Raw genomic sequence first — 22,024 nt, forward strand, 5'->3', positions numbered from 1 at the left:
GAAGCTGACTGTGACTTTCGGATCCTTTCTGGAGCCTGAAATTGTGTATCAGTAGTTCATGCCAGAATCCATTTTCTAAATACTTTTTATTGCTGAGTATTTTGTTGGAGTTATTTTTAACCAAAGATAAATCTGTTTAAAGACCAAATCGTTCTAAAGGTTTGCCGCGAAACTCGGCGGTCTTCCCCTTCGCCCCTCCCCAGAGCCAGCGCTTCTGAGCGCTTTCGGGATCTGCCCCCACCCGTGGAGATCACGTGCTTGCTTTCACTTACTGATCACCGGCTTTGGCGTTAGAGACACCCGGGGCCGGGTGCGGGGTTTCCATTCCTCCCAGGGCCACGCGCCCCCGTCTCCACGTGTCACCAGCGCCACACGGGAGCGCTCAGGCCCCGCCCCCTGGGTGTGGATGGAGGCGGCCTCACGCGAGCGGACTGATGAAACCTGTGGGGGACTGAACTGACTGCCAGCCCCTCGCCGGACGTCAGCCTGAATCATGCGCTTTTATGGGTCGTTGGGTGGTTCAGTTTCAGCCCTTGCCACCGACATTCCCGTGGTGGCGGCGGCGAGGGCTTCCTGGTGGCCCCCCAGACCCTTCCCCTCCCCTCCAAGTGGTGGGGGGGGGGGCCGGTGCTCATCGTTTGGTGTCGGTACTATTACTAACGTAAACACGGCTGAGCCAGGCACGCAGTTACCAGGATTTGGCCTTTCCTCAGTGACTTTTAGTTCCTCTGGAGATGAGTTTATTTAAGGCTGATTTTCTGTGGACTGAGTTTTCTGTGGTCTACACCTCTCAAGATGTTCCGATGTGTTAGGTGTTGTCAGCTTTCCTTTCCTGAAGTCTCAGGATCCTGGCAGTTCCTTCTCTTACGTGTTACTGCCTACACCTGACTCCGTTTTTTTTTCACTTACTTCATTTTGATGAACAGGTTCTCCAGAAGCTCCCTGAGGAGTGTGGGAAAGCGCTGTTTTTGAGGCCCCACAGCTTTGATGATCACTTCCTCCTACCCTGACGCTTTCTGGCTGGGTCTGGAGTGCCAGGCTGGCCCTAGCTGCCCTCCAGGGTTTTGGAGGCTGCTCCCCCGGCTTTCTTGGCCATACCCACCGCATGGGGCTCCTTTGGGACTTTCCCTGGGCCCTCCAGGGCTGGTTTATTTTTATCCCTTGTGCTCGGGGGCTCTTCCATTTGGAATTTCAGGGCTCCATGATTCAGGAGTCCATTTCTGTTGATGTCATTTTCATGCTTTGAACTCTTTTGAGGGATTGTTTTAACACTAGATGCCATCGCTCGGCCTCCTGGCTCGGTTCTGTGGCTGCAGCTTCTCCTGCACCTGTTTCCCGTGACCCCGTGGTCCTCGAGGTTCAGTGCTCGGCTCGCACCTCCAGGCCGGGGACCTCGAGAGCACAAGTGCGTCACAGCAGGGCAGTGCTGTCCAGGGTGTGCCTGAGCGCTCCCATCTTTGTGCCGAGAATGTACAGGAATTAGGTTCAGAAATGAAACGTGGAGAAGCTGGACATCACATGGCATTCCTGGCGAAGTTTAAAGTGGCCCTTTGCAGGTTTTCAGAAGCTAAGGAGGTCTGGCTGGGACCGCTGAGCGGCCCTGCGGCCAGGTGTCTCTCGACTCAGAATTCCCAGGTGCTTTTTCTCCTTGAAGGTTCTGGGAGCCAAGTGGGGGGGGGGGGTGTCACTGTCTTGCCCTCAGCTGTCCTGGTATCCAGCCCCCCTGCTCCCGCCCCAAAGCTAACAAGGGCCCTGTTTCTTCCAGCTCTCAGCAAACCCTGTCTGCTTCCCTCCCTTGTCAGGTGCGGGGGTCTGGGTGTAAAGCGACTCCGTTCACCTCTAGCCTCCTGACTGCCACCTCTAACCACATCCTTGTGGGCCTGCGCTCAGTAGAGAAATCCCTTTGCCGTCGTTTTGGGGCTTTGTGGGGCGGGGTGAAGCCAGGTGACGGTGCACCTGACCCGCAGCCACAGGGCGGAGATGACGCCAGGCCTCGTGCTGTGGTTCACAGTGGACAGAAGCCGCTTCAACGGGTGCTGCGAACCACCCAGGGAAAGGCCTTCCCGGGAGCGTCCAGCGGACAAGCACATCACTGTGCAGACCGGTGACACGTGTAAGCACTTTATTTTTTAACACCCTCTGAATCCACAGGATTGTCCTCATCAGCGCGCACTGATGAGGTGGTGGGTGGTGTGTGTCATCACGGACCAGGCTGCAGCCCAAGGACCGGGCGCTGTGCCTCACCTTCCTGACCTGGCTTTGGGTTCCCAGTCACAGCTCGGGGGGGACCCTTAGTGCCACCAGGGTGAACCCCAGTTTGCTGTGTGAACTGCGCGCTAAGTGTGGCCTCATCTGGAGACCCTGCCAGTGCGAGGGGGACTGACACTCGGCTGCTAGAGAACCCCCATCTCCCAGGCAGTTCTCAGATGCCCAGGAACCCACGGGCCGCTGGGGAAGGGCCTCGACGCTTGCCCACGTCCAGCCCGGGAGCCTCACCACCTGGTGCCCCCCCAGCTCCCGGGGCTCGGGCGCTGCGCTCACAGCTACGCTCAGAGCGTTCAGTCACTCAGACGACGTGCTGGCATCGTGGGATTCGCTCGGGCGCCGAGTCCCTTTAGAACACCCGTGTGAGTCCGTCGCCCACGCTGGAGCCCCCTGGGGTGGGACAGGACACGCAGGCAGCCCTGTCTGATGCCACACTGTCCAAGGCTCGCATCAGGATGTCCGGCATGTGGTCCGTTAGCATCTTTGGGCCAATGAGTATTTTGCTGAAATCTGACTCATGTGCCCACTTGGCAGTATACTGAGAAGTGTAACAGGAGAACCTGGGAAAGACAGGAAGTCCATTAGCAAAGCATCACTGAGTTCAGCGCCATGCACGCACGGTTCTTGTACTGCGGCGCTCACGCCGAGCCACGCGAGGGTCCCGCTGCCCCCTCTCACCTCCCCGACGTGCCCTCTTCCTCCAGGTGGATGATCCTGCCAGGAGGGTAGAGCGGCGGGTACTTGGTGGGGGACTGCAGGGGGGAGCTGCGTGTCAGCAGGCTCTGCTCCCCGAGAAGAGGTCGCGTCAGGTCTGGGTGGTCGCCCCCATCCAGCTCAGTGGGGAGGTCGTCGGGGTTCCCTCCGAATAGCTCGTACCAGCAGCCGCGCAGCAGAATCTTGTACTGGGAGGACGGGGTGGGGGGGGGGCAGCGCTGCTGTTACGCGGAGGCTCCATCGTCCCCACAGACCCATGACCGGAGCCCGTGGGGGGCGGGCGCGGCTCAGCGCGGACAGGTGCCGGGCTGGGCCGTGGTTTTTAAGTCGCGGATCTTAGGAGTGTGGGGTCCGTGGGCCTAACCTCAGGCGTCCCTTGGGCAAAGAAGCGACTGACACCAGAAGCAATATTTTAACACCAAATCATGTGGGTTTTGAGAGGAAATTATTCTTGATTCTTTCCAGGTAACTGCAAACCAGTTCCACTCTTCCCTTAAAGACATTAGATGCTAATATTTTAAAGTCTGGGGTGGTAGCTCTTAAGGTTGTTTATTCTGTATTTTTAACATTTTTTCTGATTAGCAGCAACAAAAAAAGAGATCTAAACAGAATCATGTTTTGATATTTTTGTTGGTCAGAGCGCATATATCCGCGCCCGCCCCCCTGCCCTCGGACCACGCCTCATAAGAATCATTTCTGTCACCATGTTTAATGGCTGCACAATGTTACACAGGACAGACGTACCCTTACGTCTTACACTCTAGACGTGGCAGCCTTGTTTTCTAAGCCTTGGGACCAAAGGCATCAGAATACGGTTGGTCTCACGACAGGGCTAAGAAGTGTGACAGCAGGTCACTTAACTGGGACGGGGTCCTGGGGCGGTGGTTGCCAATTGTTTCACGGGCCTGACTCAGCCCGTTGCTTTCTTAGACGTCACCTGTGGGCACCAGACGTCTGTACAGCAGCGGCATCACCTGCCCTGGGCTAAGAGGCCTTGACTTTAGAGACCTCTTCCTGGGGCTGCACACAGCTTGTGGCGGGGGGGGGGGGGGGGTGTCCCCTACTCCTGCGGACCCTCTATGGGCACGCATCGCATTACCTTGGGCTTTCATGGGGGGGATCCCCTACTCCTGCAGACCTCTACGGGCACGCGTTACCTTGGGCTTATTGCAGTGAGCAATCACTCGCAAGATCCTCCTCTTCAGATCTTCCAAGTTGGTCACACTTAACCTGTTGATCCAGAGGTCAGGTGGAGGCTCAGTACTCAGCCCTTCCAGCACCCCACCCTGACGAAGCAAGCGCCTGGCAGACTGACCTGGGAATTACATCCTTGCCCAGGACAAGTGACACAGTGAAGTCCTTCGAGTATTCATGAAGGGATTTGCTGAAATTCCAAAAAGAAAAATCAGTTAAGTCTTATTCCTCGCCCCAGCCCCAACCTGAGGAGGGGACGTGCTCCTCCACGCCCGGGGTAGCACCGCTGACAGCGGCCGAGGCGCGGGGACCGCCTGTGCCCGCTGAGGGCCGCGTGGGCGAGGGGATGTGGGGGCAGACACACACACGGGACACTGTTCAGCCATCATGGTAACGAAATCTTGGAAGCGTCTGGGATCTCACTCCCCGGCCTGTGTGGTCAGTTTGGCTCAAATAAACTCTTGTAAACCTTTGCTGTGAATAAGTGAAACCTGGCCCCTTTGAAACAACACGGGTGGGCCCGGAGGGCGCTGTGCTCGGTGAGAGGAGTCACACGCACCACGTGCCCTCACTTCCACGTGGAATCTGAAAAAGCTCGCAGATGCGGTGGGCAGACCGGGGCCGCCCAGGGGTTGGGGACAGGTGGGCGGAACGGGTGAGGGAGTCAGGGGTGGAAACACCAGTTATAAGACAAACACGTCGACTGTGGTCAATACTGTTGCATATCGGAAAGTGGCCGAGTGTAATCAAAGCTCTCACCACAAGGAAACATGCGTGGTAGCATGTTAACTAGGCTTATCGTGGTGATCATTTTGCAATGTAAGTAAATGTCAGATTGTTGTATGCTCGAAATGAATAAAATGTCTGTCACGTAGCCTTGTATCATTTAGGAAATCAAAGCCATGACCAGACAGACCTACGAAAGGCTGTTCCGTCCTTCTTGAATGAAATAGTGCTGGGAAAGCAAACCTCTGGGGTTGAAAACTAACCCCCGACCCAAGGCCAGCCTTAACCCTGACTGGCCCACGGCGCCCGTCACACTCGCGGGACGGTACCTGAGCAGCCCCCGCGGCGGGGAGAAGGCGTAGCACCGGACGTGGGGGTACGCGCCCCTGAGCATGATGGCCAGCAGGGCCGCGGCGCCTGCCCCGAGGCTGTGCCCCACCACGACCAGCCGGTACTCCTGGAGAACGAAGGGGAATGCGGAAAGGTGAGAAAACCAAACAGCCAATGGCCGGGAAAGCGAAAGAAAAAGAAAAACAGCCTCACGGGAGCGACGCTGAAGGCCTGGCTCAGGATCCCGTCGTGGACGAGGCGCCCGTACACGTACCGGGCAGCTTTGGAGATGCCCTGGAAACACAGACAAAGCAGGGGGCTGGTGACTGTCGGGCAAGGCAGGTTCCAACCCAGGACACGACTGCTCGCTGCACTTGTTTGTGACTGTCCCCCAGGGACCCACGCCCCCCGCTCGCTGGACAGTCCTGGCACCTGGGGCAGAGCTGGGCCCCCGGCAGGGGCTCAGTCAATGTTCCCACGGACAAACGGGGGACACCAGGAACACTGTCCTCGTCAGTGAGCATTTCTACGGTGTTTTCTGTGGCTGCAAACTTCTACCGTAGGGACGGACCATGGTTTGGTCCAGCCAAGTCCCTACGGTTGGTCGGATTTAGGTCATGACTGAGGTTTCAAAATGACATTAAGACAGAGCTCAGAATCAGCGGCACTGACTCAGCACCCACCGCTCCTGCAAAGGCAGAACTGAGTGCCAGGGGGGTTTCAGGGAGGCCCGGTTCTGATTTAATCTTCAACACACAGCGGAAAACTTCCCAATAAATGCAGCTGTCCCCCAGCTTCCGGAAGGGCACGCGGCCCGGCCCCGCCCTGCCGGGGGGAGACGACGCTGTCACAGGCGCTGCGGGACGCTCCCTGCGCCGCCGGCCCGGCGGCATTCAGGGCAGGACGGCACACCGGCCGGCTCAGTCATTCCGTCGTTCCGCCAGCACAGTGCCAGCCCCGGCCTCAGCAGGGAAACCAGGGGCGGCCGGCAGTTTGCCATTCAGGGCACGACGACGGCGCTTCCTGCCGTGCGCGCAGTGAGCCCCCGCGGCAGCCACAGCTGCTGCCGGGCGTCGTCTCCCTGGCCCGGGCCTCGTCTCCCTGGCCCGGGCCTCGCGCAGGCAGGATGTCAAGGCCGGCTCCGGCGGCAGAGCCTCCACCCCCAGTCGCCGTGCCCAGCGTCACAGCCCCGCCCGGCGTGGCCGCGGCCCAGAGCAGAGGGCAGTCGGGCCGCTGTGCCCCCGGCCCGCGGGCCCCAGCGGGCTGGCTGAGGTGTCTGTAGCAGGGGTTAAACATTGTTTTCAGCCCTGGCCGGTGTGGCTCAGACTCCCGTGCCGGCCTGCCGGGAAGTGCCCAGCGGCCCGCGGCTACACTCCTGCTGTGGCCCCCATGTGCACAGAAGTTAAGCATGTCATTCAAAAGTGACTGCCACAAAAGCAGCACGTTTTAGAAGCACACGAAGTGTATGAACAGCACAGGCCACTGCCCTCCGCCCGACGTCCTGCTGACGTCACTGCAGACTTCCTGCGGCCGGGGCGGCCCTCTGCTCTGGGCCTCGTTCGTCCCCGGGAAGCGCACGCGGAATCCACAGATGCACCCCACCTGCTGCCCCCGTGGAGGGCGGCCTTGTTACAGCAACAGGGGAGTCCAAAAACAAACCCAAGTGTTTGCGGCTGGGAGATGGGGAAAAGGAAGCAGCTTTCAGGATGCCCTTGCATGCCTGGGGCTGGTGGCTGGAAACTGTTGCACCAAGATCCGCTTTGAAACTTCCAAAGCTCAGGAAGATGGGAGGGGTCTTGGACTGTGGGCTGATACGGAAGGAGCCTACAGAGCCTGCGTGGGGTTCTGTGAATGGTCAGAACTGCTTGCAACACCCACTGCGTCAGAGGACGCAGTCAGGGATAGATAAGCAGCTGCGGACATTTTAGCTCAGACTCTCTCGCTTGCTCCCTCCACGCGGCTTAGAGGAGCGGGTCCCTCCAGGCTGCTTTACAAAGCGCTCCCTCCATATGGTTTGGAGCAGGGGTCTCCAGGCTGCTTTAAGAGGATCTCGCCAGGTGGTTTTGAGAAGGAGAGGAGATCCACGCACGCGGTTTGCAGGAAGAAGGCAGTTTGCAAGGAGGCTGAGAATCCAGGCGGTCCTGCACTGAGAGCTGGAGGGCACCCCAGCACAGAAAGGCCCTCCCCAATCAGAAGAGTGATTGGCAGCTACTGGTAAAGCTGCACTGTGCCTAGGAAGTAGGGAAACGGTGTTTCTGACTTTCCTGAGATTGGCCAGGTCTGGGAGGGGGAGGCAGGGCTTTGTGCAAATAAACAGTTCCTTTTCTTTTCACCAGACTCTGGTACTGAGAGTTATAGTTCTGGCGGCGGGCCATCGGGCCCCTAACTAAACAGCCCGTGGGCTCTGTTTCAGTCGGAGCAGCCCAGGGTTCTGTTACAGCCTCGCTGAGGAGAACGGGAAGTGCGGACGCGGAGCAGCGGAACTCGGACTCGGTTGGCGGGATGTAAGGTGGGGCAGCTTTGGGAAACCGTGCAGGTTCCTCAAAAAGTTAACCAGAAACAGCCAGCCGTCCCACGCACGGCCTACACCCGAAGGAGGGGGCAGGGACCTGAACACGTGCGTGCACCCGCATGCGCGGCCCGGCTCGTCACGTCCCCGCCCCCGCGTGCGCGGCACCGCTTGTCACAGCCAAGTGCGGGCACAGCCCCGGGCGCGCGCAGGGAGCAGAGGGGCAGCGGCGCGAAAGGCGGCGGCTCTGACGAATGCTGCAGCGCGGATGGGCCTTGAGCGCCCGACGCTGAGTGAAATGAGCCCGAAGTAAAAGGACAGACAGGCCCACGCCTCTTACGTGAGGTCCCAGAAAGGCCAAACTCGGGGAGGCTCTAGGGGGTGCTTCCCGGGGGTCGGGGAAGGGGCGTCTGTTTCACGTTCGGGAGGACGAAATTCTGGGTACAGACCGTGGGGGCGGGTACACAGCACCCCGCCGTACTTATGCCGCTGACCTGCACGCTCACGGACGGTGACAGTTAACAGTGTCATGTGCAGCTTTACAGACTTGAGAGAAGCGGACAGCTCTGGGCAGGCGCGTTCCCGTCCTGCAGGGGGTGCGTGCGAGCCAGGGGCGGGGAGGCTCGGGGCGGGGGCGCGGTACTGGGTCATTTCCGCCCCCGTGAGAGCATATTACTTTCATTACAAAGGAAGAAAACACTCGACTTAGTTCACGTGCAGCTCTGACACTCACTCCAACAACTGGCTCAGCCCTCAAAAGGGGGAGAACCGGCCCTGCGAGAACAGACGCGCCCGCCCGGCGCCGCACCGCGCGTGAGCACCTGCTCGTCACGTGGGCGGAGCTCGCAGGGCATTCAGAGCCCGGGAAAGTCCGACCCCTTTCACCTTAGCGACAGCCCAGCCCCCAGGGCGTCTACCTTATGTGCCAGACGGTCTTGCACCTCACACTCGAAGTCCAGGGCCTCACTCTCTGCCGACAGGTCCGTAAGGATGTCCTACAAAAGCGCATCGGAGGAAGAGGCGTCAGCTTGGCTGTGTCGGGTGCTGTCGGCCTGGGCAGGCAGGTCCCGCTGAGGGACCTGAACCTGTGAAGCCAGAACTCAGGAGAGAAACCCAGGTGGCCCGGTGCTCCAGAGAGACCTGTGGCACGACCAGCTCTGGGCCAGGCATGAGGAGGACTGGGACCTGTCCAAGACACACCCTCTGTCCTCCCTCATTGCACACCTCCAAGTACCACCCATGAGCCCTGCACTGGGGCTCAGTCCATAGCTCACTGAAAAGTAAGGGAGGCTTCTTGGAGGAGGTGGTACTTGAGCCAACACCCTCCCCTGAGCCCCTGCCCAAAAAAGCTCGCTTTTAGGGAGAAGACAGGCATCTATATGGGAAGCCACTGGTGGGCTGGGCCCCTGGCTCCCAGCGATGGACGTGACAAGGGCATGTGGCAGAGGTGACCTGTGGGGAGCAGGTGTGTCCCTAGGACCAACCCATTGGGAAGCAGTGGTCCCAGGCTGAGCTCCCAGTGCCCAGGGGGCTGGAAAGGCAGACAGGGGACAGGTCATAAAGCACCAATACAGCTGTGACAGAAAACAGGAACTCTGTATGAAAAGCAGTGGGAAGGCACTGGAGGCTTCTGAGGAGTGGTAAGATCTGACCTACGTTCTACAAAGAGTTCTGTTGACAGTACTTGGGACAGATGGGGACGGTGGGAGACTAGACAGGGACCAGGGCAGAAAACGTCTCCCTAGACCAGGGAAGACAGGCTGGGGCCCGGACGAGGACTGTGCGCTGGGAATGGCGAGGAGATAACTATAGACGGGGGCCCGGGCAGGACCGCATGCACTACAGCCTGGGCAGTGAGCAATGAGACCGAAGACCACATCCCCGTGTCTCCACGGGCAACCGGAGGACACCACAGCATTACTAGCCATGGGGGCCAGACAGAGGAACTGTCCCTGGGCAGACCCTGACGGCTCCTGAGGTGCAGGCCCACAGAACCAGTCAGCGGGCAGACGAGGGCAGGGGCTCCAGCGTAAGAGCCGGGCAATGAGACAGGAACAGCCGAGAGACCAAAGAACGACACTAACAGAAAGAAAGTCACCGGCATCTCCGCAGGGCGGAGGAGACAGGCGGGAGCGGGACCACTGGCTGGGGTGTGGCGTGGCGGTTCTCATAGCACCGGACAGCAGCCTGCTCGCCACGGCTGCCCTGCCATCCGAAACGGGCTCAGCACCCCAGGGTGGGGGGCAGGAGAGGGCGGGGACGGGATGGGAACGACGGCCTGGTGCGACTTTGACACAACTGCTTGACAGACTATTCCTTTCTAGTGTTAGAAGTAGAAAATTCGAGGGGAGGGTCTCCCAGGTTGGGGGCCTGGCCAGGCATACCGGGGAGTCAAGCAGGCACCCCATAGGAGCTTCTTGAGTGGGGGCATGTATATGTTTGACATTTCTCACTCAAAAGGAAACAACTTCAGCCGTTTTTCAAAGGGAGCGTTTCACAACCCTGGATTCGCTTCCCTGTTTCCCGCGCCGGGGTTTTCCTCTGTGTCTGCTGCAGGAACCAGGACGGCCTGTCCTCAGTCTGGCTGAGCAGGACCTCCAGGCATCTGCCCCTGCCCTGGCTTGCGCCCCCTTGTTCCCAGGCCTGACGTCAGTCAGGCTCCTCACCTGCAGGGACATGGTTCCTCTCACAGCGACCACCACAGATTCTTTCCTGTGATCCAGAGCCACCAGAAAGGGAAGCTCATAGACCTGCGGGGAGAGGGAGAGGCCTGAGGCCCGAATAAGGACACACACCCGCCACTGCGAGGCCAGCCTGTCCTGGGACACTGCGTGCCTGCCCTACCCACTCGGGCGGGCTGACTGCCCTGGTTCTCTGTACGTGAAGGGCCTTCATTCATGTGAAGTCCGTTTCCCCTTCCCCACTCTCTGCCCCCCACCCCCCGCTGTGTGCTGCAGCGCCTCTGTGGGGGGTGGCGCAGACCCAGAAACCAGGACTGGCTAACTGCAAGCGCCTAGGTACCAGTCACTGTTCTGCAGTGACAGGCGGACTCGTGTGAAGACACAGCGCAGCACCTCTGATGAAGGCTTTCTGCTCTATTGTATGTTAAACCTGGGTGGGCTTCGGGGGTTTGAAAAGCCTCGGAAATGCTACGCAGAGCTTGGGGGACAGTGCATGGTATGTGTGTCTGCACACATTTTTCTGGGGGGGGGGGTGGTAACTGATAACTTCCATCAGAATCCAAAGGACCCAGGACCCCAAAGCAGCCAGGAAGTGCCGCTATACTCCACCTTGTCGTGAAAGCTTATGTGAATGAAGTCCCGGTACTGGAGCCCCGTCGTGTGCAGGATGGAGCCGAAATGACAGTCGAGCTGATCGCCTCCAACCAAGTCATATTCTGTCGTCCTGCTTCTGCAACTAAGCACAGGGACCCCGTCTCGTTTCCCCAGCGGATGTGAGGGCCTGTGCCCACAGTTCGCAGGGTGCAGTCTGGCTAACGTGCAAAGGCCCTTAAAAGACCATGTTTTTCACTTTTCATCAGACTGCTGACTTCTGGAATCATCTAACTGCTTTACATTTTCAAAAACTGAATTAAATCAGAAAGGATGGAAAGACCCTAAAATGACCAGTAACGGGACAAATTGCCAGCACGTGTCGGTCTACCAAGTATCTGGGTTGTCCTTTTCTAAATGTGAGTATCATGAAAGATAAACAATGACTGAGAAACTCCTCCAAGTTGAAGGAGACATTGCTAGAAGCAGCACCTAACCCTGGACCAGAGGAAACACTGCTCTACAAATAGTGTCCGGGTGACTGGGACACAAGGGGCAAATCAGCGAACGACCAATGAGGAATCCCCTGCACTTTATAACTGCACTGTGGTTCTGTGGGAGATCACTGTACCCTTGCTCTTAGGAAAACCGGACGAAGTCATTAGAGGTAAGGGGAACATGAAATTTGCCACTAAACCCCAGTACTCGGAGGACAAGGCCAGGGATACAGCACGTGACAAAAATGAGTCCCAGCTGGTGACTCCAAACTAAGGGGACACAGGGATTCTTAGTGCCGCTCTTGCAGTTTCTGAAATGCTGCAAAACAGAATTTTTTTTAAAGGGAAATGTGATTACTTTTAGAAAATAACGCAGGGGCACCACACACAGCAGGCGGCATCTGGAAGGAGGATGGAGACCTCGCCCTGCAACCCACGGTCGCCACCGTCCCGCGCAGCCATGAGCCCACTGTCATGGCCCATCCTGCGCGGCCATGAACCTACCAGTTGCCACCAATCCTGCAGAGCCCCGTGAACGGGTTCCTGTAAATGTAGAGAGGCCACCCGTAGGCGGCTGCAGCAAACTGCATGTAATGGCGGCAGCTCTCTAATTCTGCATCCAAATCGGCTTCCTACAGGAGGAGAAACACAGCTTTGTCCAGGGGAGCCCACTCCGGAGAGGACCCACACACAAAGACCCGAGACCTTCACTCGGATTCCTGGTTCTCCCCTTTCTCTGCTCACTGAACGGAACTCAGGGCACGTCCACGGGGAACACTGATCCGTAAGCACAGACAACGTGGGCCCCTCATTTCACAGCAGTGCAGCGAGCACAGGGGGGTCGGCAGCGCAGACCCCTAACGTTACCCCCGGCTCCCGGGGAACAAGCCGGGGCCTCCTGCCCGGTGCAGATGCAAACCAGCCGCTTTTCATGCCCCTGCGACAAACCCGCTGAGAACCAGGTGCCCGAGGAAGGTGCCGAGAAACACACGCATATCCGTGGAATCTTCTCTTTCAAAAGCACAGAGATCGGTGCCAGGCAAACTCACATCAGCAAAGCCGACTGCGCCTCTCCCCAGGCCCAGGGAGGACAGAAGCAGGCCTCGCCCCGGAGGGATGTCTGAAACGGGCCCTCAGGGCCAGTTTCCGAGGAGAGAGTGCTTTAAAACTACAGTGGGTGGCAGAGGCCGGGAAGGGGCTCCTCTACCTGACTCCAGGGGATGGGAAGCTGCCCCACCCCACAGGTGACAAACCAGTCTGCATAAGCCACAGCTCGGGTTCCAAGCCAGCTCCTGAAGTGGCTGCTGGCTGGTTTTTTTGGTTTGTTTTCTTTTTAAAAGATTTACAGATGGGGGTAAATGTCAAGATTGTATAACCCAACAGAAACCTGGGCTTACCTGGGAGGAGCCTGGGGAGCGGCTGATCACTTCCTTAGGCTCCTGGTTGTTCCTGATACTGTCCTGCTGCTGATGGAGAAGGGTGAGGCCAGCCGCGATGTCACTGGGCACCAGATCTGTGTCCTGGGTGTGAAACCACAACGGCCTGTCACATAACCCAGCAGGAACCGCCCATGAGTTCCTTAAAATCAGTTTTATACAATTCACGTGCGTGCACACACACTCACAGATGGTTATATGTGAGCAGGTGTTTACAAAAGCATTCTCCTTTCAGGGCTCCTCCTGTATGTGAGCTTAATATGTTTTACTAGCCTGCCCTCAGACCAACCCACTGGAGAACATAAAAATTTTGTGAGTCTTCATTTTCAAATTTCCCTTCAATGACTTGGCTGTTTTTAATCTACTTCCCATCTTTTAAAAGGCGAGGGGTAAGTGGATAACTTGGCCGCTGCTGTAGTAACAGCCCATTTTCGTCCAAGTTTATACTCTCGGTGTGTTGAGATGCCGTGCAGGTTCTGCTGAAAGGTCTGTGGCAGACTGACGAGGCCGGACTCACACTCACTGGGCACAGCAAGCCTCGAAGAGAACCCTGAACTGGGACGAAGCACAGTCTCTTCTCTTCAGCCTGCCCTTCCCCTGCCCTTCCTGGAGGCCAGCAAGCGGCAGGGATCGCGCCCCCTCCGGGCGCTTCTGGCCCAGCAGCGAGAACCAGGGGCCGCTGAGCCCCGAGCCGCTAAGCCCTGAGCTCTCTGCGTGCGGGGCACGTTACCACGCCCTCTAAGAAGAGCCAGACCCTCTTCCTTCCTCCCACTGGCTCGAGACTAGGTTGAAGCACCCCTTTAAAACGATGTAGGGGACACTCCTCTCTGACCCAGACACGGAGCTGAGGGAGAACACAGGCATGCGGGACGCCGAGAGGACGCCTCTCCCTGACTTGGCCCCAACGACAAATGCAGCAGTGGTTATCAGAGACCATTCCATCAAAAGACACACAGTGAACGTGAAAGAAAAACAAGTATTTCCAAACTGCCGAAGGAACCGCTGGGACGGTCACACCCTTCTGCCTGGCAATAAATATTCAAACTCCCTGTCAAAGCAGATTGAGCTGTCATTTGAATCGTGCCACAAAGCAGTTGGAAACCAAGGTCTGATGGCATCTTGGGTGCATGACTCTGTGTGGGTGGCTGCTGAGTGCCAACGAGATGGAAGACGTGAGAAGACACCCAGCAAATTGTTCCCAAAATGTACAGATTCCTTAAAAACGTACGTTAAAAAACTATTTCAGAATCTCCTCTGTGTCAATGCCAGGAGGCGCTGACCAGAGAGGCAGGGTCTGCAAGCAGCCCCTACCACCCCCCCACCCCCCCACAGATTACACACGCTCCAGGGCTATCTCCCGAGGACGAGGGGCTGGCTCAGAGGGCGGAGCACCCCACCACGGGGGCAGCGTTTACGCAGGCAGGGGCGGGGAGGGGCCCAGACCCCTGCTTACGGAAAAGTAGGTGGAGAGAAGCTCTGCCGTGCTCGAAAAGGCGACGCGCGTGTGGTCGTCCCTCCCCACGCAGCAGCACAGGAGCTTGACCCTGGTCTCCCACAGGCTCGTCGCCGCCGTCCGGAGGCCGGTGAGAAGCTGGCTGGGCTCCTGGCTGTCCAGGGGCTGGGGGCCGGCAGAGGCCTCCAGGGCCTTCCCCCCCAGCGGGTCAAAGACAATGAAGACGGTGACCGCAGTGGAGAGGATGATGATCCAACTGCAAGACAGGAGGTGACTGTGGGCCCCACGTCCCCGGTCGGGCCGAGGCTCCCTCCTGCGGCTTCCGTTCTTCTGTCTGCACAGCTGGGCGCCCGTTACCCAGGAAGCCGCCGCTCTCCCAGAACCCGGCTGAGCGCACAACTTGTTTCTAGGAAGTTCCTTGTGAGGCCCCACAAAGCTCAGAGCCCTGACAGTGAAGATCAGATGCAGCCTCCTGACCAAGACCCAGGCCCGGGCTCTGCAGCCGCCCGCAGAGGGGGAGCTCTGCTGCCCCTGGCGGTGAGACCCGGGAAGGGCACGGCGGCAGGAGGGTCCGCTTCCTTCTTGGTAACACGAGGGACGCAACTAGATCTTTCAAACATTTTTAGCCTGGAAAATGCAAAAATCTTTCCCTTGTGTAGAATTCTCTGTTGCCATTCCTGACGCTGCTGCTTCTCACCCTGCCTCTACTTTTTGCCTTCATTTTCGTGGTTCAGGCTTTCTTCCTTCTTACATGAGAAGGGAGGGAATACAGAAAAATGAGACCTGGCAGGAAAGAAACTCCATCAATAAGCGCGTAACGGAAGATGAATGATTTCTCGAGCATCAGCAGGTGCCTCTGAAGTTTTACAATTTCCTCAGGAAGGTCCAACTTCTCAGTCTGCTGGGAAGCCTGCCTGACCTTGGCTCCCTGCAGTGACCCACCAAGGTCTGTGCTCCGAGGTTGCAAATGCGTCTGTGCCAACAAACCGAGAGGGACGATGGGAAGACTCACCTGACGACGACAGTGGCAATGACGCCGTTCACAACCACCCTGTCACACTGAATGCTGTGCGCTATCCAGGCGGCCCCCAGGGAGGCCCAGGCCATCTCGGGCAGCAGGAGCGCCAGGCGGAGGTAGAGCAGCTTAGACATAGATTTCCGTGGCCCAGGGTTACAGATGGTCCCTGAAATGCAGACGACATCCAGCCTGGTCACCGGCTCCTCAGCCATGAGGCGCGTCCCTTCTACAGCAATGCGGCCGGGAGAGCGTCCGCTGGGCTGCCGGCGCGCCCAGCCCTGGCCCTTTCTGCTCGTCACTGGTAATCAGCGCCCACGGTGGGGAGCAAGTGACCAAGCAATGACGGGAAACGGGGCAGAAAGCCTCGGGTTCATTTCTTAGACTTATCAGGGTTTAAAAACACTTCAGGGTGCTAACTAGGGGGACCATGTAGTCACTGTCTGAACTGGGAAGGTGCTGGTGACAACGAGGGGGAAGGCGGACAGTGATCAGGCTCTAGCAGCCGAGAAGGTAAGCCCCACGCCCCGCGGGAGCCCTGCCCTTCCAGCACCGTGGGAACACTGTCACCTTCAGTCCCCACAACACCCGCCCGAGGCCCTCGCCAGCCCAGTGTGCGAACGAGGAACCTGAAGCTCCGAGAGCTCGGTAGCTGCGCGAACACCCTAACGCCCAGCGGCCCCGCACCTGAAACTCCAACGGGCAGACGCTGCGCAAATGACAGAAAAGAGATAAAGAAGGAAGCAGGAAGTGGCGTTCTGGTTAGGGTTCCAGAAAAGAAATACGATACTGGAAAAGCCTCCTTTCTCTAGTTACGCTGGCCCAGCAAAACGTTTTATCTCACTGAGATATTTATTCGCTTGTCAAGAGAAAGCGCTGCTGGTGTGGCCCTGGCTGCCGCAGCGGGGTGTGGTGGCGCCAGCGCCCCGGGTTAGCAAGACAGCTGTGCCCTGAAAGCCCTGTCCCAGCAGTCCTGGCGGAGTAACCCCTGTCCGTCACCAGGCACAGCCACTTACGGCAACCCTACAAAAGGCTCAACACCTCTCCCGACCTAGCTCCTCTGGCCTGAGGGGGAACGGGCTTTTGAGACGCAAATGCAGAAGAGGTGCAAGATGGCGCCTAATCACACCCAGACACACTGCATGGCAGACCAACCTGGTAGCCAAGAGGGTGGCCCTTCCCTAACTGAACCTCCCATGGGGTAGGAGCAGTAGGATTTCATCAGGGAGGTTCTCAAATCAAAGCTGGAAGCAACCACACTGATACCAAAATTCTTTCCAGCTAAGTCACACAGCTGACCAACAAATAGAGGACATGTAAACACACAGGCTTCAGTCTCCTGGATAAAAATGATGGAACTCCAGCCCTGGCTGCTGTGGTTTGGTGGGCTGAGCACTGGCCTGTGAACGAAAAGGTCACAGGTCTGATTCCCAGTCAGGGCACAGGCCTGGGTTGTCGGCCAGGACCCCAGTTGGGGGTGCGCGAGAGGCAATCGATTGTTTTCTCTCCCTCACTTCCCCTCTCTCTAAAAAGTAAATAAAATCTCTTTTAAAAAACAACCGAATTCCATTTGGTGCACATGAGCCCTACAACTTGTGTTCCTTTTAGCAAGAAGTCATCCAAAACCAAACAAACATGGTCTTTCCACTCAAAAGACAGATGAACTATCGAAATGAGTGATGAAACTGAAGGGGCGATGGAACTCAACCACGTGTCAGGAACAAGCGTGTTTAAGTAGTCGGCCCTTCTCCACCTCTCCGGTCACCTTCCTAAAAGCAAACTCGTGACTTGCGCAGCCTCCCAGTCTGCACATGAACAAAACATGTAATGTGTATACATACCCTTTAGAAAAAAGTAACAGTGTTCTGTACCTTGGTACAGAGGAGACCTTTCCCCATCTGTTCAAGAATTTCTCATTCTTTTTAACAGGTGCACAGCAGACCCCCACATAACGGGATCACGCTTTACCTAACCAGTGGCCTGTTGACAGGCACTGAGTTCGTTCCAACCTTCCGCACCTGTGAATACCACCATAGTGAACGTCCCTACATGCACTCTGCGTACATTCAAGTATACGGGGGGAAATGGACTGACACACACACAGCCTAAGTAGGTTCCCAGGAGATTCGACCCAACTGCATTCCCACCACCAAAACGAGTGGCTTGTTTTGCAGCCTTGCCAACCCCACGTGTCACCTAGGTGGGTTTTTCTCCTTGTGACTGAGGCAGAACAGTGCAAAAGTTACTTATGTTGAATTGTTCATGATCTTTTCTTTACCCATGTTTCTGCTGACTGTTGGTCTTTCTCTTATTTATTTAAAAATTTTAAGGTTTTATTTATTTTTAGAGAGAGGGGAAGGAAGGGAGAAAGAGAGGGAGAGAGACGCGGATCAGCTGCCTCTTGTATGTGCCCCAACCAGGGACGGAAGCCGCACCCCAGGCACGCGCCCTGCCCAGCAACCTTTGGCTTTGCCAGACGCCACCCAACCAACCCAGCTCACCAGTCAGGGCTCTTTCTTATCGGCTACAGAAAGCCCTATAATTAAGGGGCTGGGCTCTCAGTCTCATGTGTCATGATATTTTTTTCCCATTTGTCTTTTGTGTTTTTAAACGTTCTTTATGGTATGTTTCACTAAAATCCGCATATTTTTACTAAGGCATATGATGTTAATTGTTTGTAACAACTTGGCTCTCCCCACAAGTAACAGAAAATCCAACTCAAACTGGCTTACAAAGCAGAAAGAGCTGCGCTTAGAGCCTGGACAGACCTCCTGGCCCCCTGTGCCCCTCAGTGCTCTGTCCTCCTGGGTGTGGGCTCCGGAATTCAGCAGCTCGTCCAAGCACAGCATTATCCTGAAGAGCAGTATGTTCCTAGGAGAGCAAGGAAGGACTTCTCCAGAACTTCCCAGTCACCTCCCTGAACTCCACTGCGCCCCGTTGGGTCACATGTCCATTCCTGAGCCTGGTGGAGGGCCAGCTTCTCTGACACACGCCCTTGGTATGTGGAGGGATGGGGGTGTCCTGAATTAAACTGGGTGCTGCTTAGAGGAGGCTGCCGGGTAGGCACCCTCCCATGTGGTGGTGCAGCACTGTGCCCGAGCCTCAGGGGAGGGGCCCGGGTGAATACGGGCACCCAGCACAGGGGTGTAAATGTGCCCTGACAGCTCCAAAAATATCTGAAGGGAAACATTTCAGGGGAAAAGACTTTACACTTATTGCTCCAAATCTGAACCCGTTATTACAGTTGTAAACATGGTGTCTGAACCAGAATGTGACCTGAACAAAAAGGTAATGCTGTATCTAAAATGAGACCAAGCTCAATACTTCCTCTTTCAGAAATCCTGACTTAGTGACAACATCATAATGCCGCTAAAGCCACGTTGTACACATTCAGTTCCTTTTCTTCAGCCAGGGACAATCCAGACTCAGGATGACACGGACCACAGAGCTAGGCCCCAGGCCCCACGCACTCCTGGCTGCAGAAGTGTACTAAGAAACACAGCTCTACCTCCTACAGCGCACCACAGTACGTGGGCACACGCCGTGCTTCCTGGTCACCCAAACCCTACGGTCCTTTTCTTATGAAACACTTCACCACTGACACTTTTCTCTGTCTCCCTCCTCGTGGACCAGCATTTTTTAGGTCTGTCTGTCATTCCCAAATGCCAAGGTCTTGCCTCTGACACCCTCTGCATCAGCTACGCCCCCCGGCATCCTCACCTTCTGCAACCTGGAGGCAGGCCTCCTATCTCCCGATTCAAGCAGTGACAGAACACCGCAGCGCGCGGGATGCTGGCGTGCCCTGCCTTTGACGGAGGTGCTTTGCTTACAGACCTAGTTCTTTATTAGTCACCAGGGTGCTCAGCGCATCCTATGGACCAGAGAAACTGACAGGGAAGGTTTCCAACATCCTCAGCTAAGTGTCTATCTGCAGAAAATGGCAACACGAAAAAAAAATCATCATTCAGAATAGATGTAACTCTTACAACTCATTAGCGAAAAGATACATAATCCAGTTTAAAGTTGGGTAAAGGTTCTAAATAGACCTTTCTCTAAAAATGGGAACGCATGGCCAACAAGCACATGAAAAGATGCTCAGTGTCATTAGTCATCACGGAGATGCCAATCCGAACCACAATGAGACGACCATTTCACATCCCCTAGGACGGCTGTGATCAGGAAGTCAGATGACAAATGTCGAAAACGTGGGGAAGTTGGAGCCCTGATATACTACTGGGGGCAGAGAAAACGGGTGCAGCTGCTTAGAATACAGTCCGGCGGTTCCTCGGAAGGCTAAACAGCTACCATAGCAATTCCGCCCCTAGGTGCACATCCAAGAGAAATGAAGACATACGTCTGTGCAAAAACATGGAGGTAAATGTTCACAGCAGCACGATTTGTAATAGCCAGAAAGTGGGGACCACACAAACGTCCACCCGCTGAGGAATGAATAAGTAAAATGGGGTATGTCCATTCAATGGAATATTACTCAGCCATTAAAAAGGAGTGAAGTACTGATGCATGCTACCACATGCGTGAACCTTGAAAGCACTATGCCAAGTGAAGAAGCCAGAACAAAAGGCCACATACTGGGTGATTCCACCTACATGAGGCACAGAACAGGCCAATCTGCAGAGAAGGAACGTAGATTAGTGGATGCCTAGGGCTGGGGAGCAACGAGGAGGATCGCCACTGGGCATGGGGTTTCTTTTTGGGCGATGAAAACGTTAGAAAAAATGGATTGGGGTGACAATTGCCCAGCTCTGTGACTATACTAAACATCGTAAATTGCACACTTTCAATTGGTGCATCGTACGGTGTGTGAACTGTATGTCGGCAAAGCTGTTACATATGCTAGGTGTCAAACAGAAAAGGCCGCTCCTGTTACCTCTCATGCTGACACACACGATGGCGGACACGGTGCATATGATAACCGCCAGGAGGACGATGAGGACGATCAAGTAGCTGCTGAGCAGGACCCCCCCGGTGCAGTCCAGCCTCCCTCTGTGCCTGACGTACAGGGTCAGGATGCCAATCCACCTGGTGAGACACAGGGAGGGTCAGAAGGGCAACCCGAGGAGCTGCTTTGAAAAGGAAGAAATAAAAGGAGTCAGGATCTTCCAAAACGAGGTGAGGTTGTGCCCTGAAATATAGTTTTCATCCATAAATGAGTTTTATACTTCCCGTGCTTCCATTGTGGTTCTTACCCTGCGCCTGCTAGAATTCACGAAAGGCAATTACAACTTGGGCTGCTGGAAACAGCCCCCTGACGACTCAGAAATACACACCTGGTAAACCCACAAACTATGTGCTTACTACATTTTTAGCAAGAGAATTTTTACGTCTGTGGCTTCGCAAGAAAGAATAAACACACGTTGTAATCTGCTGTAATACAAAAAGAAGAGGGTGGGACATTATGCAAAGATGTCCTATTCTGCACTGATAAACCTGAAAGGACAAGTACTGTCGGCTCATAAATATGTTTTGTAACTCAGTGCGTAATAATGAAAGATAGCAACGCCAAAGCGCTCGCCCTGCCACTGGGGTATTTCGGCAGCCGGGGCGCCTTGGATTCAGGTCCAAGTGGAAGTGGCCTTGGTAACTTTTTGTGCTCCCGTCAGTTCTGCAACAGTTCGACCCTGTGTCTAGAACTCATGGGAAGTGAACTGGAAAGACTTAGCTCTAAAAACTATGGAACGACTGAGCAGCAGTTCTTATCATTTCGTTTTTATTTCTTCCACGTCAAGACCCTACTGTATCAACTGAATTGTTCCTTGTTCAGACCCTCTGAGAACAGACCTCAGGGTCCCACTGCCACTCCCTACAACTCCACGCTTTGAAAGGCAGGCGCGTAGGTGCCAAGCTTGTCTGCCTCTCGTGGAACTGGGCCGCAGTCGGCTCCGCAACGGCGCTGATCGGCGCTATTTCCCGTCTTTCTGTGGGCAGGGACGCGGGGCCGGGCGTGCCCGCGCAGGGCGCTGCAAGGATGCGGGTGGCTGCTTCTGGCTGGAGGAAGCAGAGCCCCAGGCGTCGGCTTTCGGGAGGCAGGGCAGTCCCGGCGGCCCCCAAGGCCAAGGCTCGGCCGGCACGCGGGGGCCGGGCGAGGGGAGCCGGTGCGCCGCGACGCGTGCGTCCCCGGCCGTGCCCACCGGCTCTGGGCCTCAGTGTTGCCGTCTGCAGAACGGGGACAGTAGCAGCACCCACCTCCTCGGGCGGCGGGGAGAACTAGGTCCGAGAACGCCAGGCAAGCGCGGGACTGCAGGAGCCTGAGGACTGCTGCTGCGCTCCGACAGCTCGCCAGCCCCCCGCCCCGCGGCCCGCTCCCCGCCCCGCCCGGCACGCCCGCAGGTCCTTGGGGCCCGACGCCCTCACCAAAGCACACGCAGGAACAGCTCGAACAACCCCGGGAAGACCAAGTCGTCGCTGGCGATGGCCCAGCGCCGGCCGAAGAGCACCATCCCCGGCATGGCGAAGGCCCCGGCGCCCGGCCCCAGGCCCGGCACAGCCCGCCGCGCGCCCGTCCGCGCTCCTGAGCGTGCAGCGCCCCCGCGGCTCCACAACAGCCGGACCGCGGCTCCGCGCAGGCGCGGGCCGGGGGGAGGCGGGCGCATGC

The 22,024-nt window shown here is 56.7% G+C and overlaps 1 protein-coding gene across 1 annotated transcript; it reads right to left on the bottom strand.

The window, feature by feature from the left end:
- Window positions 1-2,105: 2,105 nt before the first annotated feature.
- DAGLB (diacylglycerol lipase beta) lies at window positions 2,106-21,980 on the bottom strand. The gene is made up of 15 exons (XM_090288625.1): window positions 21,784-21,980; window positions 20,300-20,451; window positions 15,409-15,580; window positions 14,397-14,652; window positions 12,905-13,027; window positions 12,012-12,139; window positions 11,029-11,155; window positions 10,405-10,488; window positions 8,656-8,733; window positions 5,443-5,523; window positions 5,229-5,356; window positions 4,295-4,363; window positions 4,137-4,209; window positions 2,944-3,167; window positions 2,106-2,825 (listed from the first exon to the last, which is right to left on the bottom strand). Exons 1-15 carry the CDS (start codon window positions 21,876-21,878, stop codon window positions 2,615-2,617), a joined length of 2,001 nt encoding a protein of 666 aa, XP_090144751.1. The 5' UTR covers window positions 21,879-21,980; the 3' UTR covers window positions 2,106-2,614.
- Between the last annotated feature and the right edge of the window lie 44 nt (window positions 21,981-22,024).

This window comes from Furipterus horrens, unplaced genomic scaffold (genome assembly GCF_987537825.1).
Source record: "Furipterus horrens unplaced genomic scaffold, mFurHor1.1.pri manual_scaffold_10, whole genome shotgun sequence".
Lineage (NCBI taxonomy): Eukaryota > Metazoa > Chordata > Mammalia > Chiroptera > Furipteridae > Furipterus > Furipterus horrens.